Source organism: Epinephelus moara, chromosome 24 (genome assembly GCF_006386435.1).
Source record: "Epinephelus moara isolate mb chromosome 24, YSFRI_EMoa_1.0, whole genome shotgun sequence".
NCBI lineage: Eukaryota > Metazoa > Chordata > Actinopteri > Perciformes > Serranidae > Epinephelus > Epinephelus moara.
The window spans coordinates 24,943,856-24,959,828 of record NC_065529.1 but is presented as its reverse complement, the minus strand read 5'-3'; the positions used below and the strand labels follow the sequence as shown (position 1 = coordinate 24,959,828).

General features: G+C 39.9%; 2 protein-coding genes across 2 annotated transcripts; one reads left to right on the top strand and one right to left on the bottom strand.

The window, feature by feature from the left end:
* Window positions 1-3,678: 3,678 nt before the first annotated feature.
* vhl (von Hippel-Lindau tumor suppressor) lies at window positions 3,679-8,739 on the bottom strand. The gene is made up of 3 exons (XM_050038736.1): window positions 8,276-8,739; window positions 6,305-6,427; window positions 3,679-5,657 (listed from the first exon to the last, which is right to left on the bottom strand). Exons 1-3 carry the CDS (start codon window positions 8,460-8,462, stop codon window positions 5,464-5,466), a joined length of 504 nt encoding a protein of 167 aa, XP_049894693.1. The 5' UTR covers window positions 8,463-8,739; the 3' UTR covers window positions 3,679-5,463.
* Window positions 8,740-11,343: 2,604 nt separating this feature from the next.
* On the top strand, window positions 11,344-14,098 carry LOC126386051 (arg8-vasotocin receptor-like). Its single transcript, XM_050038148.1, has 3 exons — window positions 11,344-11,413; window positions 11,603-12,476; window positions 12,966-14,098. The coding sequence occupies exons 2-3, from the start codon at window positions 11,633-11,635 to the stop codon at window positions 13,172-13,174; spliced, it is 1,053 nt and encodes a 350-aa protein (XP_049894105.1). The 5' UTR covers window positions 11,344-11,413; window positions 11,603-11,632; the 3' UTR covers window positions 13,175-14,098.
* Window positions 14,099-15,973: the final 1,875 nt, after the last annotated feature.

The window sequence follows — 15,973 nt, the reverse complement described above, 5'->3', positions numbered from 1 at the left end:
CTGCTTAAACTTTACAGAATAGAGCTGTACAATGTTTTCTGGGGGTTCGTAGATTTGCTCCTATTCCAGCAATTCAAGGAGACATGGGCTGGGTACAATTATGTGTGATGTTGCTTTGCTCCATTTTCTTCCTTCTAAATATGCATGTTTGACTCTGGTCCTGGCTTGTTTTGTTTTTCTGGTGTCCTATAAGCCCATGTAGGCTGGGAATAACTGTTAGCTGGACACATTAATAAAAAAAATCATTCATCCGTTTAGTTATTCTAAAATACAAAATACCTACTTTCCCTTCTTAGAAATGCTGCTTGTGTCAAGCATTTAGAAGTGTTTACATTCCGTCTATGAAATACAGATAATATTGATTATCGGTTCACTCAATCCACTTTAATATAATATACCAACATAAAACATAAAAGTTTGACCTGCTGCACACAAACATTCACCAAAGACAATAAAAGCTACTTGGTTGTCTTTGAATAAAAACTGTAAAGGTGTGAGCAGTGGGAAGTCTGAACAGCGGGATTAGTAAAGAAAGATTTATAGGGATGTTGCATGTGCATGTAAATGTCACACCAAGCTGATACTTCATGTATAGGTGACATTTGGATCAGTGCTCACATGCTGGGGCCTTCTTTTCAATGACCCAGTAGCAGAAGCCCCTCCTGGCACGGTCATTGAACTCATTCCTGAACTGGGGCATGTTTTGAGGTGACGTCTTTGGTGTGTTTTGATGCACACCTACAGAAAAAAAAGATATTTAAAAGTGAAACATCAGGGAAGCAATTAATAAAAAGAACGATATTTAAAGGTCCAGTGTGTAGGATTTAGGGGATATATTGGCAGAAATGGAATATAATGTAATATGTTTTCTTTCATGTACAATCACCTGAAAATTAGAATTGTGTTTTCATATAGGATGAACCATTTATATCCACATATGAAGCAGATCCTCATTCACAGAGATCGCCATGTTGCACCACCATGTCAGTTGGGCCATTGGAGTTTTCAAGTCGGCCATCATAGTTAGTAGCCCTTTTGTGATGAGCAGTGTCGGAAAAACACAGATTGTTTAACCTGAAGCTACTTTATTCAGTGTTTATGATAGTTTAAATCACTGGGTCCATTTGTTTTGGAGAGGAGGAGACCTCTGCCTCTCTGAACATCTGGATCTTAAGTTATCAGAGAAAAAAGGTGAGCACAGATTAACAGGTGCTGGGCTAGCAGCCATCTCTGGCATGCCAAACAGCATCGGAAAAACACTGATTTTTAATGTGAAACTGCTTTATTCTGTATTTTTACCAGTTTAAATCCACCGGCCCATTTGTTTAAGAGAGGAAGAGACCTCTGCAGATAATTCAGCTCCCAGTAAAAACCTTCTCAACAACGAATACTAATGGAACTGTAACCCGGAGAAGGTTCAGCGGGATGCAATCTGCAATCCTCGCTGCTGGATGCCACTAAATCTCTTTAAATCTTGCACACTGTTCCTTAAAACAGCTGTCATTAATGTGAGACCTACTGTATGCTTGCACCATGGAGGGAACAGGATCATTAACTGCAGTTTCTTCCAGTGTAAGACGAGGTAACAGGCTGCAGTATTCAGGGCGCCTTCATGTGATTCACACACTAGGACATGTAATAAAGCCAAATTAGGCACATTTTCCTTTGTAAAATACACAAGGAGTCTCTGCTCCTTCTGTACTGTGCAAAGTGCTCTCCTTATTACTTTCCATGGTCATTTTTACAAACCTGTGTCCTTCAACAAGGCAGCTGGGACTGATGCAAAATAAACTGGAACCTAGATGGGAATAACCGTGCATAGTATCACAAGAATACAAAGTAGATGTATGCTTTTGTTTTTAATCATTCTGTTTGTAGAGGGTGTTTTGTTTCTGTTGTTCTTACCATTGTTTTCATTTTGCTCCAGTGGTCTGTCTGGAGATGTGGGAACACGACTGGGTGAATCCTCGGCCAAAATGTCATGCTGGTGAAGAAAATTGAAGGATGATGAATATTAGTTACCATCTATTCCCGCTATCTAACAAAGTGACGTCACGCACAACACTGCTGCAAAACAAATACTGCACATGTGTGAGAGACACAGAAAGAGCTCTCGACAGTGATTAAGGTACTTACTTCTCTCTCCTGAAACGGCTCGAGTCCCATGTTTTTTTCTTTTCCCCTGCCTGCATGTTCCTGATCTTACCGCGGCCAGCTCACCGCCACTCACACACACACAAAGATGGGTTGTGTTACTTTGTTGCTTAGCAACATGTTTGGCAACAGTACCCCCGCTGTGCTAAACTGGAGCAGGTTATAATTTCAGATTCTGACATGTGACTTGGACTGGACATCCTTGTGTGAGTCTGTGAGTTTATACAGTCAGGTTAAACAAGTGTCAGTTGTGTGAAGTTATTCAGCTCTTACCAGACTTGATATATTGCAGGTGAAACCTTTTTCCACCACTGACATAATTAAGAATAATGACATTTCATTAAAGGAACACTTAACCTCAAAATAAGAAATACATAATTTCCCTCTTGTCTGTAGTGCTATTTATCAGTCTGAATTGTTTTGGTGTGAGTTGCCAAGTGTTGGAAATAGTGGCTGTAGAGATGTCTGCCTTCTCTCGATTATAATGGAACTAGATGGCACTTGGCCTGTGGTGCTCAAAGTGTAAAAAACAAATAAATACATACATAAAAATAAAAATAAATAAATAAAAAACATCTGATAAACTCAACAACGTCTCTTTCCAGAAATCATGACCCGGTTACTCAAGATAATCCACAGACCTCGTTGTGAGCAGTTTCATGTCGAACTATTTCCTTTATCGAACTACCCCGTCAACTGAATCACCGTGCAGAAAGAAGCATGCATCTACTGCCAGCTCACCTAGCACCACTGAGCTAGCTAACGTCACAGCTCAGCCAAGGAGGAAGCCATTGTTTATATCTTGGGCTTTCACGAGTCTCTCGTCCATCACTTCCTTCTGTGTGGTGATACAGTTGGTGGATGCAGTTCCATAGAAAGAAAAGTTCCTACATGAAACTGCTCACAACAAGGTCTGTGGATTATCTTGTGTGACTGGGTCATGATTTCTGGAAAGAGACATTGCTGTTGAGTTTTTCAAATGTATTTTTTGGCGCTTTGAGCAGCACAAGCTGAGTGCCATCTAGTTCCATTATATTGGAGGAAAGGCAGACATCTCTATAGCTGATATCTCCAACACTCTGCAACTCACACCAAAACAATCTAGACTGATAAACAGCACTACAGGTAAGAGGAAAAATATGTATTTTTGATTTTGGAGTGAACTGTTCCTTTAAAATCAGTTCATGCTTGACAGCACTGAATATTCCTACATCATAAATCAGCAGTCCCATTCATTAAATACACTTGTAAACTGTACAATTGTAATTAATAGTGTCTTGTATGTTGTCAAAAAGAAACTATTGGATATGTACTTTGTATTCAACACGCAAAATAAGTGGTTTTGTAATTTCGTCAGACTTGCAAAATAAACAGCAGCAAATTTTTACAGCTTTTCAATATTCACCCCTGTATGCTCTGAATAATGAGTTCTCAATTTATGATTTCTGTATTTGTGACCTCGTGTTTATAAATTAATAGTTCATAATCAATTGCTGAGGAATTAACTGAAATAGTAACTTTCAATCAGTACGAAATATATATTTTATTTATGTATCACACAAATAAACAATGACAGTTGATACAGTAGCGATGTATGAATTCAAAACATTATGACAGAATTACAAAGTAGGCAAAACAAAAGTATTAACTCTTCAGTCACAGTGTTTCACAGCCTGGTCTTAAAAAATGTTAAGACAATGTTAATCATTTTGTTTTCTCTGTAAGAGATCAGCTGCAAGACATTTTAGAAGAGACTCTGCCCATTAATTTACCAGAATAGGCCAACTTGGAAAATATACCCATAATCACTCTGTCTTTGTCCAGATTTGAAGTTTCAAAGCAAAAGCTTTCTGATGATTGCTGAACACTTCAGTCTTGGTTCAATCTCAGAACAATCGGCTGTTATCTCAGGATGCCAAAGGCGTTACCCGCCCCTCTTACTCTGCCTCTGACTGGCTTATCCTGATAATCTTACCCTCACCCAAACCAATGTCACCCCTCATGTTTAAACCTAACCAACAAAAGCAATAAGTACTAGCCAGAGGGAGACTAAGTCAGGTCATGACTTCGCCTTCCTTTGAGAAAAAAATTGACCAATGGAGCAAGAGCCAATATTTTGGGGATCCCGGTGTAGTCAGCAGATATCCAGGCTAAGACTTCCTCTGCTGTGCGCTGGTCAGCACATGGAGGCAGTCCGCCTAAAGTTTCTGGCAGCAATCTATTAATTTAACCCCAACCATGATTTTTCTCTGAACATTACACAAGAAATCCCCTTCTGACAGAAAGCCCTTGAGGAAATCTTCTCTCAACAGCATCTGATCATTGTTTATAGTTGGGTTAGGAACTTTAGACGGGTCCAGACAACATTTCGGCTAATGTCTATAAACAGACATTTGCATATGATCACTATCGTCATCAGACGATTGTCGATGGATTCCAAAATTGCAGCCAATGTGTTCTGCCTCTTTTGTTTTCCACACAAACAGTTTACCTGCATGCAACCAAAGCCGCTCAAATGTGATTGGTCAATACTACCTGCACTACAAACAGAAACCACAACGCTTCTGACAGCAAGATCTTGTCCTACTGCCTACAAACTCTGCGCACATATGCAGATATCTGTTTATGAAGATTAGTCTTGGTTAAACTGTTGAGTTTAACAGATAGTATAACAGAGATGTGCAGTAAACTGGATAGTTAAGATCGCCTTATCTCAGGAACTCCCGATAACAATATTAACAACGTATACAGTGTCTCTCTTTCTTTCTAATGTAACTATACACATTTTATTTAGTGTCCTTTATAAATTGTGAAATTTAGGACATAAGATCAGCTTTAACACTGTATGCTTGACAAAACATTCTTAAACTGTAAATTCTGTCTTGAAAAAATAATCAAAGTGTGCTTTTTTATGACAGAACTTGGCTACATGGCAAAATAAAGCATAAAGTAGCATAATCAGATAGACATCACAGGCTAAAATGTCCCCATTTCTCTAGTGGCCTTTTAGGATTAAATATTAAAATCTTTAAATACCATTTTAGAGGACAAACAATGCTATTTGAATGAAGATGCTGCCACCACATATTTTTCTACTGAGGAAGACCTTTGCCAAAGCCAGAGAGTGAATATAAAGGCAGAAGATCAAACTCTTCTGCAGCAAAGTCTTTACAACAGCTGTTGATTCATCACAGAAGTGACTCCAATGTTTTATCTCATATTGCATGAATTCTGGCTTCTTTGCTTTCTAATAGTGTGCAATACCATATTGCCGCCCATACGCGACCATTGTCCATCCAGTTACGCGCCTCATTCCTCCTGGCTTTGGATCCTCTCCAGCAGATGCTGCTCCACTCGCTGGTTCATGCGTCGGAGATCTTTCGTTACACTGGGCTGATCTTCCAGCTCCTCATGGAGACACCGTGCTATTTCCAGTCTCCTGTAGTCTTCTGCTCGAACCAGACGCCGAATGACTTGGAGAGCGCGATCCTTGAGGCTGTAAACTGTAAACCAAACAAGTGTTTTCACATGTGGAGAAACTGTTGAGATGAGACAGTCTTTGCTTTCTCAAATTACAACAAATTGATGCCAGTGTAAATATAGATCTGTCTTACTGCTGCATTTACAAATATTTCTGATGTTAAAAAAATATTTAACTGAATATAAAATTATTAATAATGTAGTCCCTGAATTAAAACACCGGTCAATCAATGTTCTTTGGCATTAAAAGCTTTATTAAACTAGAAAATCACTGCACAGGGACTCTCAGTGAAAACCTCTCGCAGCAAGATCTGTAGATTATCGCTGTAATCGCTGCATGTCTCTGAAAAAGACTTCTGAAGGGTTTTTTGGTTTGTTTTTTCAAATGTAACTTTGCAAAGCTTTGAGCACCACAAGCCAAATGTCATTCACCCACACTTTTTCTGCAGTGTGGTAGAAGAATGCGTAAAAGAGACCTATAAACCCTGCTTTATTGACTTTTTACCAACTAGAATTTACTGTCAGGCTAAGCGTGCTCAGAACACAGTCAACAGTGAAATGGGCTTCTTACACGGTGCATAATGAATGAACTCTTGATTGTATGTCTGTGAGTAATAATGAATTACATATGATGACAATGGCTAATATTTTAAGTCGTAGATAATCTCACCTGGTAGAGTGACATCAGCAAATGTGGCATTTTCACCCTCTACTGGTTTAGGAAGAAACAGTTCTTTGCTGTTCACCTTCAGAGGCTCATCAGTCTCTGCATCTCTGAACATCCATGGGTGACCTGGGAACACCACAAATCAAAAACATTATCTAAAATAAAGTGATACCATTGTTGCACAGGCAACTAAACTGCAAATCACAGCAAGCCTTGAACTAAATGTCATCACTTCCTGTTGGTTGGTCCACTGACTCTAAATGGTGACCAACTTTGTGGTTCATAATGCTTTTATTGGAGATGCACCATTCAATTGAGTTTTATTTGAGTGTAAGGTTTACAGCTGTGACACAATCAGAAGATGTCCCTATGTCTCAGTGAAATCACAGTGGCTGCCGTCACAGCATCCTGGATGGAAGTCTGAGTAGCTGCTCCTCTGCTGTCTCTGTTGTTCATCTTAGCAAGAAACTTTTTCGTGTCTGCTGCTTTTGCTTTTTAGCTGATACCAACAGCACGCTGCATCTGGATGTTACTGGATGTCTTCTCCTTATGGGAATTGTGCAACAGAGGAAAGTAACAAAATATATTTACTCAAGAACTGTACTTAAAGGGGAGCTAAAGCCCTGATCACATAGAAAGTGTTTTAGCAGCTGAAGGTGCCTTTTTGTAACTGCTTTTAATGAAAATTAAGCTTTTTGTTCCTGGCTTATGCGTTGTGACATGCCTCAAGTTTCCACACTCTAGGCGCCTGGTGTTTTTGCAGCAGCACTCTGAATTCCTTGAATTGAAAAAACTTCAACTCAGAGCAGAAAAACGCCTAACGTCAACTCTTTTTTTCGTATAATATGGAGTGTGGACTAGTAGCTCCTACTGGGCACTGCCAAGGTGCCCTTGAGCAAGGCACCAAACCCCCAACTGCTAGGGGCGCCTGTACAGGGCAAACTAGTGGTAGCAGTTGCTGGATACCTAGAGCAATCCAGCCTGACAATAGACAGCAGGTTGTCAAACTGCCCACTAGTCATCCCAAAATATGCCTGGAAATGGCCATCATTAGTAACTAGCTACTAATTACTGTGAAAAAAACAAACAAACAAAAATAGTAGACTGATTACACGGGAAGGTTAGGGTAGAGACGTGATGGGATGCTGACCTGGCAACAATATAAACATATTTTTTTACTCGTGACATTAAATTTTCCAAAAAAAGGCAGTGAGGTCACGGTGCAACTCGCCTTTTGCAACCTGCAAAAAGTTTTCTGTGTGATCGGGGGCCTAAAGCCGTTTCAAAATTCATAAATCTCATTCCTATGGTCTAGGACAGTCCAAAAATATTAGTGAACATGAATAACTCTTCCAAATGCTAAAACTAGAGTGCTTAAACTCTAATTTGTGATGTCATAGGGTATAAGGTCTCGAGCTGCTCCACCAATAATGACTTGGGGAACAAGTTATAGATGACACTGACAGCAGCCAGGGGAATGTTCTGAGTATATGGATACATTTTCTGTGTCACAACTGAGAACACTAGGGTAGAATAAAACTTGTGTCAAAAAGAAAACAGACATTCTGTGGATCCACAAAATCAGTCTCCCATTAATTGTCTATGGAGCAGCTCCAGACCTATACCCCGTGACATCACAAGACTTCCTTCTCTGGTTGCTGGCTTTGAGAGAGAGTAGCTCATGTTAGGTCATTCAAATATGTTATCATACTGGAATTCTTGATTTAGGTGGTGTTCCCATTTAAGTACATTTTTTTAGGTACTTGTACTTTTCCTAAGTTAGTGCTACTCAGTTCAGAGAGAACACTTAGTTTTTACTCCACTACATTTATTTGACAACTTTAGTTACTCAGTTTAAGAGTGAAGGAAATGATCTGAGTACTTCTTCCACCACTGTAAACGTGACACAAAGCAGGGACGCTCGCTCAACACATCATGCACGAGCTTCCTGTAACACTGGCAAAGCTGTCTTACCGACGAAAGTGTCGATATGTCGTCCCGTTCCTGGCTGTAAATCCACGTATGCTCGGGGTTCCCCACGGTAATCTATCCATAGTGGTCGCACGACACGGGGACTGAGGTTACGAAACACAGCTTTAATGGGTATTCGACTGTTGAGGGAGCGAACCAGAGGAAGAGGCTGCTCTCCCTCCTGAGGCATTGGTGCTGCAAGCTAATTACTGTTAGCGCACTGGGATTAGCCGTTTAGCTAACGCTAGCTAACAGCAAGCTAGCGAGATATTAATGTTAAGTTGCCTGCTGTCGACACGCGAACATCGTAGAATCAATTATCAGTGCTTCACTTAGTCTGTCTAATTATATTATATCGTTATAAAAAGGACTACGAGTAAGTATTAAAGTCAGAGTGCCGCGGGAAGATCATCTGCTGTCACTTCTCAGTCGCCAACTATTTTGTTTACATTCTTACTTCCGGTTAAAGGTCCTGGGACGTTAAACTATTCTGCGCTGTGATTGGTCGAGAGGGATGACGACACCTCGGGCCCACAGAGGACGTGTTTTATGTTATCCTGTTTTGACTGACAGACTGAGAAGCAAGAAAAGTAATTACAACGGTTTATTAATATAGATATATTACAAAATAAATATATAATAATATATAAGCTCTTGACAAACAAACAAAGAGCAGGTTCCTTTGCAGCGAGACACTTACTATCACTGGATGACAGCGGTGTGAATTACTAGTAGCCCACAATTAATTAAGTGTTGTATGATGTAAGGTAGCTGTACTCTATTGGAGTTTTTCCATTTTTTGCTACTTAATACTTTTACTCCAGTAGTCCATATTTCAGAAGCATATACTCAGTGGAGGATTGTAACAAAGTAGCCTACTGTAGGTCTACTTAAATACAATTTGGACACACTTTTACTTTGAGTATTTCTATTTTATGCAACTCTCTGATTCCACTCCACTACATTTGAGAGACAAATTTTGAACTCTTCACTCTTCAACAGTCACTTGACAGCTTTTGGTAGTTATTTTTTTATATATAAAGTTGTATACTTGTATAGGTATTGTAGAAGCGAAAATCGGTGCCTGGAAGTGGACCAGATGGCTCCCGACCTCGACTCCTACTTCTCCTGCAGATTGTCCTCTGAGTTGATTTAGTATCTTAGGTTCAGTAGGCTGACACTTAGAGAAACACTGGAGTCGAGTAGAATCAGGTGCAGTCGAGTTTAATGTGTTCACAAGCTTCAACACATACAACTCATTGAGTCAGGCTCCGGAGCAAGACTAAAGTTTGTGGTGTAAATGGTGTAATCTCCGGGCCTGGAAATCTCCCCAAATTCTCCCGCCATTAGATTCGAAGCTGGTTTCACTTTATTTTTTAAAAACATATGAAACTTGGGGACTTTCTTTATACTGTCCCCTGTGCTTTCATACAATGTGAACTTTAGAGTGTGTGTCATGCAATGCAAACGTTAGTGTGTGTGTGTGTGTGTGTGTTATTTTTGAAACAGTACATGGTGTGGTATATGTGTGCTCTTCAATGTGAATACATAACATTGTGTTATGAATACATGAACTTGTATTACAGTGTTTTATCACACATAGATGCATAACAAACAGTTTTATAGGAAGTTATACATAAAACATGGTTATATAACCTTTACTCTTGATCAACTTATGCAGTATAACACCTTTACCTGATTAAAGATTAAATCTTACACTACAGTATATGAATCTAAAACTGACTCCACATTGACCAACTACAACTGTAGTAAAGATTCCTATTTTCTTTATCTTGACACCTCTTTTCCTCACTTACCTCACTTCTTTTACATCACTTCCTTTCCTTGCCTCTCCTCAGTACCAATTAGTTCCTTTTACTTTTTATTCACTCATTAACCTCACTGAGTTTATCTTCTCAGTCCTATTTAAACCCTGAACACCATCTCACTTATTCTTTCTTCATCGTCACATTGGGTAGCAGTGCTGGTAAGCAGTTTATTTATCTTTAGTTTATATGTTACTAGTTTAATTTAGAGCATTATTTATCCTTATTAAGATGGACATTTAATTTGACTGAAGTTCTAATCTTGTATTTGTTTCTTGCAGATTCAAACCCATGTGTGTTTGCTCTCCTCTTTGTTTAACTGCAATTTGAGTTTTGGAAATAAACCTTTGTGTGCAAAGAGTTTCAGTGACTGATACATTGTGACCAACAACATTAAAATACTCTTGTGTTTGTTGGTCATAAAAACCGAATAATATAATTTTCTATCATAATAAAACACTGTGACCCATTCTGCATGATGAGTACTTTTTCTTTTGATGCGTTGAGCATATTTTAATGCTGACACTTTTGTGCTTTTACTTCAGCCACACTTTGAATTCAGGACTTTTACTTGCAATGAAGTATTTTCAGGCTGTATGTACTTCTTAAAGAGTATAAACACTTCTTCCAGTCCTGCATATACTGCATTGTCACTCCATTTACTTCTCTACAGTCAATGATTGTACATATGATTTGGATTTTTAAATATGAATGAAAATAAGATTAATCTCAACAGTACATAAAGTGTTTAAAATGTCTCCACCTCTTTCAGCTACAACATTAAAATGCTGCTTACACATGTATGCATCCCTAATATTAACCCAATATACTAATACAATGTGTAAGAATAAACCACTGACTCATTGAGTACTTTTACATTTGTATCTTTTGCTGATAACACCTCTGTTCTTTTTATGTTCACCACTGATAGGACAAGTGATTATATTCTTATTGTATTTAACTGTATCAAGCAAACGTGGCTATAAGTAACGGTATATGGAATCACCTCAGCGTCTATTAATTAGCTGTTCTGGAGCTTTCAGTCACCTCTATAAGAACTCTTATGAGCACAAACACAATGTGCACAATTACAGGCTTTAATATCATTATTTTTTTCCACCTGTAAAGAATAATAAGACTTATTTGCCTGGTAATCACAGTGCTGTATGAGTCTGAGCTCCACCCAGTTTCATCCTCACATAAAACACAAGGGCACAGCTGTGTAAGACCTCCTCCTCCCAGGAGATTATTCCCAACCTGATCTCCACAGCAGCACCAATTCACCCCCGGCAATATTTGAAAAACATCTAAAAAGGTAGGTAGAAATACTTGCTTTTACACACCTTGCTGGCTACTGTATTAGCAAACTAAACTTTTCTTTAGAATAAAAAGTGGTAAAATTCACAGTTATTATGTGAGAGACACTGCAAAATTTTTCAGAATAATTTGTTGTTGGAAAAAAATACGATTCAACTGCACTATCTGTTCTTTTATTCCCCAACAGCCTGTTTCTCGGCCAGTTGACCCAAACACAATGTGTGTTAACGACAGTAACTCTTTGGTGGATGCGGAGGATGTGTCGAGGGATGAGAGTCTGGCCAAGCTGGAGATCGCGCTGCTCAGTGCCATCTTCATCAGCGCCGCCATCCTCAACACCTCCCTGCTGCTCGTCCTCTGGAGACAGCGCAAACAGATGTCCAGGATGCGCGTCTTCGTCTTCCACCTGTGCCTGGCGGATCTGGTGGTCGCCTTCTTCCAGGTGTGTCCGCAGCTCATGTGGGACATCACAGACAGATTCGTGGGACCGGACCTGGTGTGCCGCCTGGTGAAGTACCTCCAAGTTCTCGGCATGTTCTCATCCACATACATGATCGTGGTGATGACAGTGGACAGGTACCAAGCTGTCTGCAACCCGATGGTGAAGTTCCAGCGGACGAGCACAAGGCTCAACATCCCCGTGTGCGTGGCGTGGGGGATTTCTCTGCTGGGCAGCTTGCCACAGATTTTTATTTTCTCACAGGTTGAGGTGGCGCCAGGTGTGTTTGACTGCTGGGCCAACTTTATCCAACCGTGGGGGCTGCAGACCTACGTCACCTGGACCACTCTGGTCATTTTTGTTTTACCCGTCATTGTGGTTGCTTTTTGTCAAATGCGCATCTGCCGAGCCATCCAGATCAACCTGTACCAAAAGACCAAACAGCAGAGCAACGATGGTCTCCCTGTGCCATCCAGAGCCAGCGGTGTGGCCGGGATGTCCAAAGCCAGGGTGAAGACGCTGAAGATGACGGTGGTTATCGTGTTGGCGTATATCGTCTGCTGGGCGCCCTTCTTCACTGTCCAGCTTTGGTCCGCCTGGGACACAAACGCGCCAAAAGAAAGTAAGTAGTTCAGTATTTTTGACTGATGCTTATAACTATTTTTATTATTGTGCATCTAATTTGGATTTCCTTTCTAAATACGTCATCAGTAAGTACATAAAGCCCTGAGAAGTGCGCATTTACGCACAAAGCCAGATGATAGTCAGAGGTGGCAAAGGACACTTCTTTGCAAACACACAAGGGCGTAGGTTTTGTTTGAACATTTTAACATTATTTTTATTGTTTGTTTGCTAAGTTGTTTATTTGTGTTGATTTCTCCTTGTTCTTGTTAGAATAAATTAGTTTTTACGCACCCACCTGTGCCTTATCTGCATCACTTTATAGTGGAAATGTCTTTGTTATTGTCAGAAAAATCACGTACGTTCATGCTTTCATATTCTTATTTGAGGGACACAAATGTTCCAAATATTGATGGGGATGTGTCCCTGTGCCCCTGCAATCTACACCTATGCAAACACATGACGCTTTGCTCTTCTCCTGTCTTTCCAGCTGCGACCTTCACCATCCTGATGTTGCTGGCCAGTCTGAACAGCTGCGCAAATCCCTGCATCTACCTCCTGTTCAGCGGCCAGTTTCCCAAGAGGCTGGTGACGCTCCTGTGCCGTCGGCTGTCTGACGGGAAGGATTCAATCCACGAAGAGGCAACGCTGGTCAGCACTTTGTACATGAGCTTCAAAAATGTCTCTGAGTCCAAATGAGGGCAACGCCTCACAATGTGGAAACGTGAAAAGGCTGTGGGTGCGCCTGGCGCAGCAACCTGTGAGCGCTCTGTGCATGTGAACGACTGTTTGTTCTGAACAGGAGACATGGAGATAAGACGTACTGTAACATGTGAAAATATGGTATGCCATGGAAGCGTTAAAAGAAATCCTGACATGGGTGAGCATGAGGCAGAGCTGCGCTCCAGATTTTATCAGATGTTGACGGATGACAGACGCAGGTGGTGCTTTGTTGGACTGTAGGGCCAGTGCTTTTTGGGAAAGAGAAGAATCAGTGTATGAACTCTGTACAGAACTGATCATGTTATGACTGTGACAGCTTTGATGATACATAAAAAAATATTTCATTTAATGAGCCTAGAAGCTGCTGCCTTCAAGAACACTTTTCAGACAGATTCATGGATTGAAAATCATGCTGTTGAGGATGAAGAGGAACATAAGAACCCACAATACAACTGCAGCTGCATAGTAGATTTGAGGTGGGACAAAGGGGACATGTCCCCCTGCAATAGAACCTGTTGATTTGTTGTACTTTTATTTCTAACAAAATTAATTTACACCATGAACTGATGCAGAAAATGAACAAACTGGGGCAGAAAATCACTAGAATGCAACAAATTCAGTGTTTGGTGCTCAAAATTTTCTGACGGACGACCCCAAAACACCCTCTTACAAATGGGTCCTCCAAAATGGAAAACTGCAAAATTCACAAAAATATTCAACAATATTATACTACAATCCCTTGAGTTAAGCTCAGAGATCTTACATGATGATATATACACTATTTTCCAAAGAGTAAGCTATCACATGGAGCGAAGGCAAGAACAATTGTGTTTTCATGAAGATATAAACACGTTGTTTAAATCATGAAATGCAATTTGTGCCTGCCTCCAAAAATCAAAACAAATCAAAAACTGTTGTAACATAAATGTATATAAAGATTGTGAAACAAATCTATCACGTCTATAAATGTTCTGTGTGGTGAATAGCTGTTGTAAAATCACACACTGACTGTGTTTGTAAAATATTGTTCAGGCTGTAACCAACTACAGACAACTCGTGTAGAATAAAGTCATATTCTCACAACTGTTTTGACTTTTTGCTTGTGTGCAAGTACACATCATGTACAATATGTATTTTTAAATCCACTTTAAACAAAATCAGAGCATTATTACAATCAAAAGAGAACATTAAATTAAAAGGGAGTTTGCAGGGAGCCACTTGAGATTAACTTGACCCATTTAGATGAATCCTCACTTACACAAGTGTCACAATATTTTTTTTCCATCTAGGTTATAATTGATAATACTGAACAAATATTAGCCAGATTCAAACCTGGTGCATGTCAGACATGGCATGTACATGATCTGCTGGTCAACAGAGGGATTTTTCACATTGAAGGAGTAGCATACCAAAGGGCTGACAACCTGAAAATTTCACATATGCACACACACACACACACACACACAAGGAAGGTAACCCATTTATTTTCACTGCACCAAGGTAAGTAGTGGTGGATGAAGTATTCAGATCCTTTATTTATGTAACAATACTAACACAAAACTGCAAAAATACTCTGTTACAAATGTATGCATCCATACACTGAAAATGATACTAAAGTAAAAGTATATCAGAATAATCAGGAAAGAAAGGTACCTTAGTAATGAAAATGCTCAGTAGAGAAAAATTTGATTAAATAAATAAAATGATCTATCTATCTATCTATCTATCTAAAACTGCAGTGGAGTAAAAAGCAGTGACGTACACATACCTCACATTTGTACTCACACAATAAGTACAAGCCATTATTTCCTTTCACCAATAGAAACCAATTGCCCCATCATTAGATCAGACTGACTGCAGGTCATTAGTGTCCATTGCCTGAGTGCTATTATTTGTGTGGCAGTGCAATCTGTTAAAAGGTTTTTGTCACTGTCTCTGTAGCATTCTTATTGTCATGTGTCACCGGACTTGTTTTCTGAAAGGATTCTGCAGCATCTTTATGATTGTCAGTGACAACATGCACAAATAATGAGCAGAACACTGTGGCAACATGTTGTGCACGTGTATTGGAGGAATGTTGTCACCAGATGTTCTGTACCCTCCTGCTGGTGAGGAATCCTTTTGGCTCTCAGAGCTCTTGGTCGCTTTGAGCCCTGGAGGCGTAAAAACTGAGTTGCTTGAGGACATGTCAGGGACGAGGTTTGCCAATGAGAGGGCTTTAATCAATATTCTCCTGTTAAAGAGAAAACTACATTACCCATCATTTGGTCTCACTGCCAACATCATGGTGAATGGATTTGCATTTGTATAGTCCCTTTCTAGTCCTCCATTCACTCAGTGAGCTTTCACACTACGTCTCACATTCACCCTTCACACGCACATTCATACACCGTTGGCCAAGGCCACCATACAAGGTGCCATCTGCTACTCAGTTAAACATTCACAATGTTGTATTGACACAATACAATTTGAATTATGCTGTCATCACGAGCAAGGATACCTCTACATGCAGACTGGAGCAGCCATGAATAAAACTGCTGATATTTAATAAATAATCTGTTCTCCTGAGCCAGAGCTGCCCAACTCACTGCCATCATTGTGAATGTGCCTCCTGTTGCAGTATCACTGAAGTGCTGTACTCTTATAATAAAATGAAGTCATGCTCTAGCAAAGACACTTCTCACAATAAGTGTAAGGAAATACAGTATGAGAACTTTATAACCATTGAGAGCTACTCCATGTCTGATGATCTGAGTGGTTTGACATGGCTGTGGT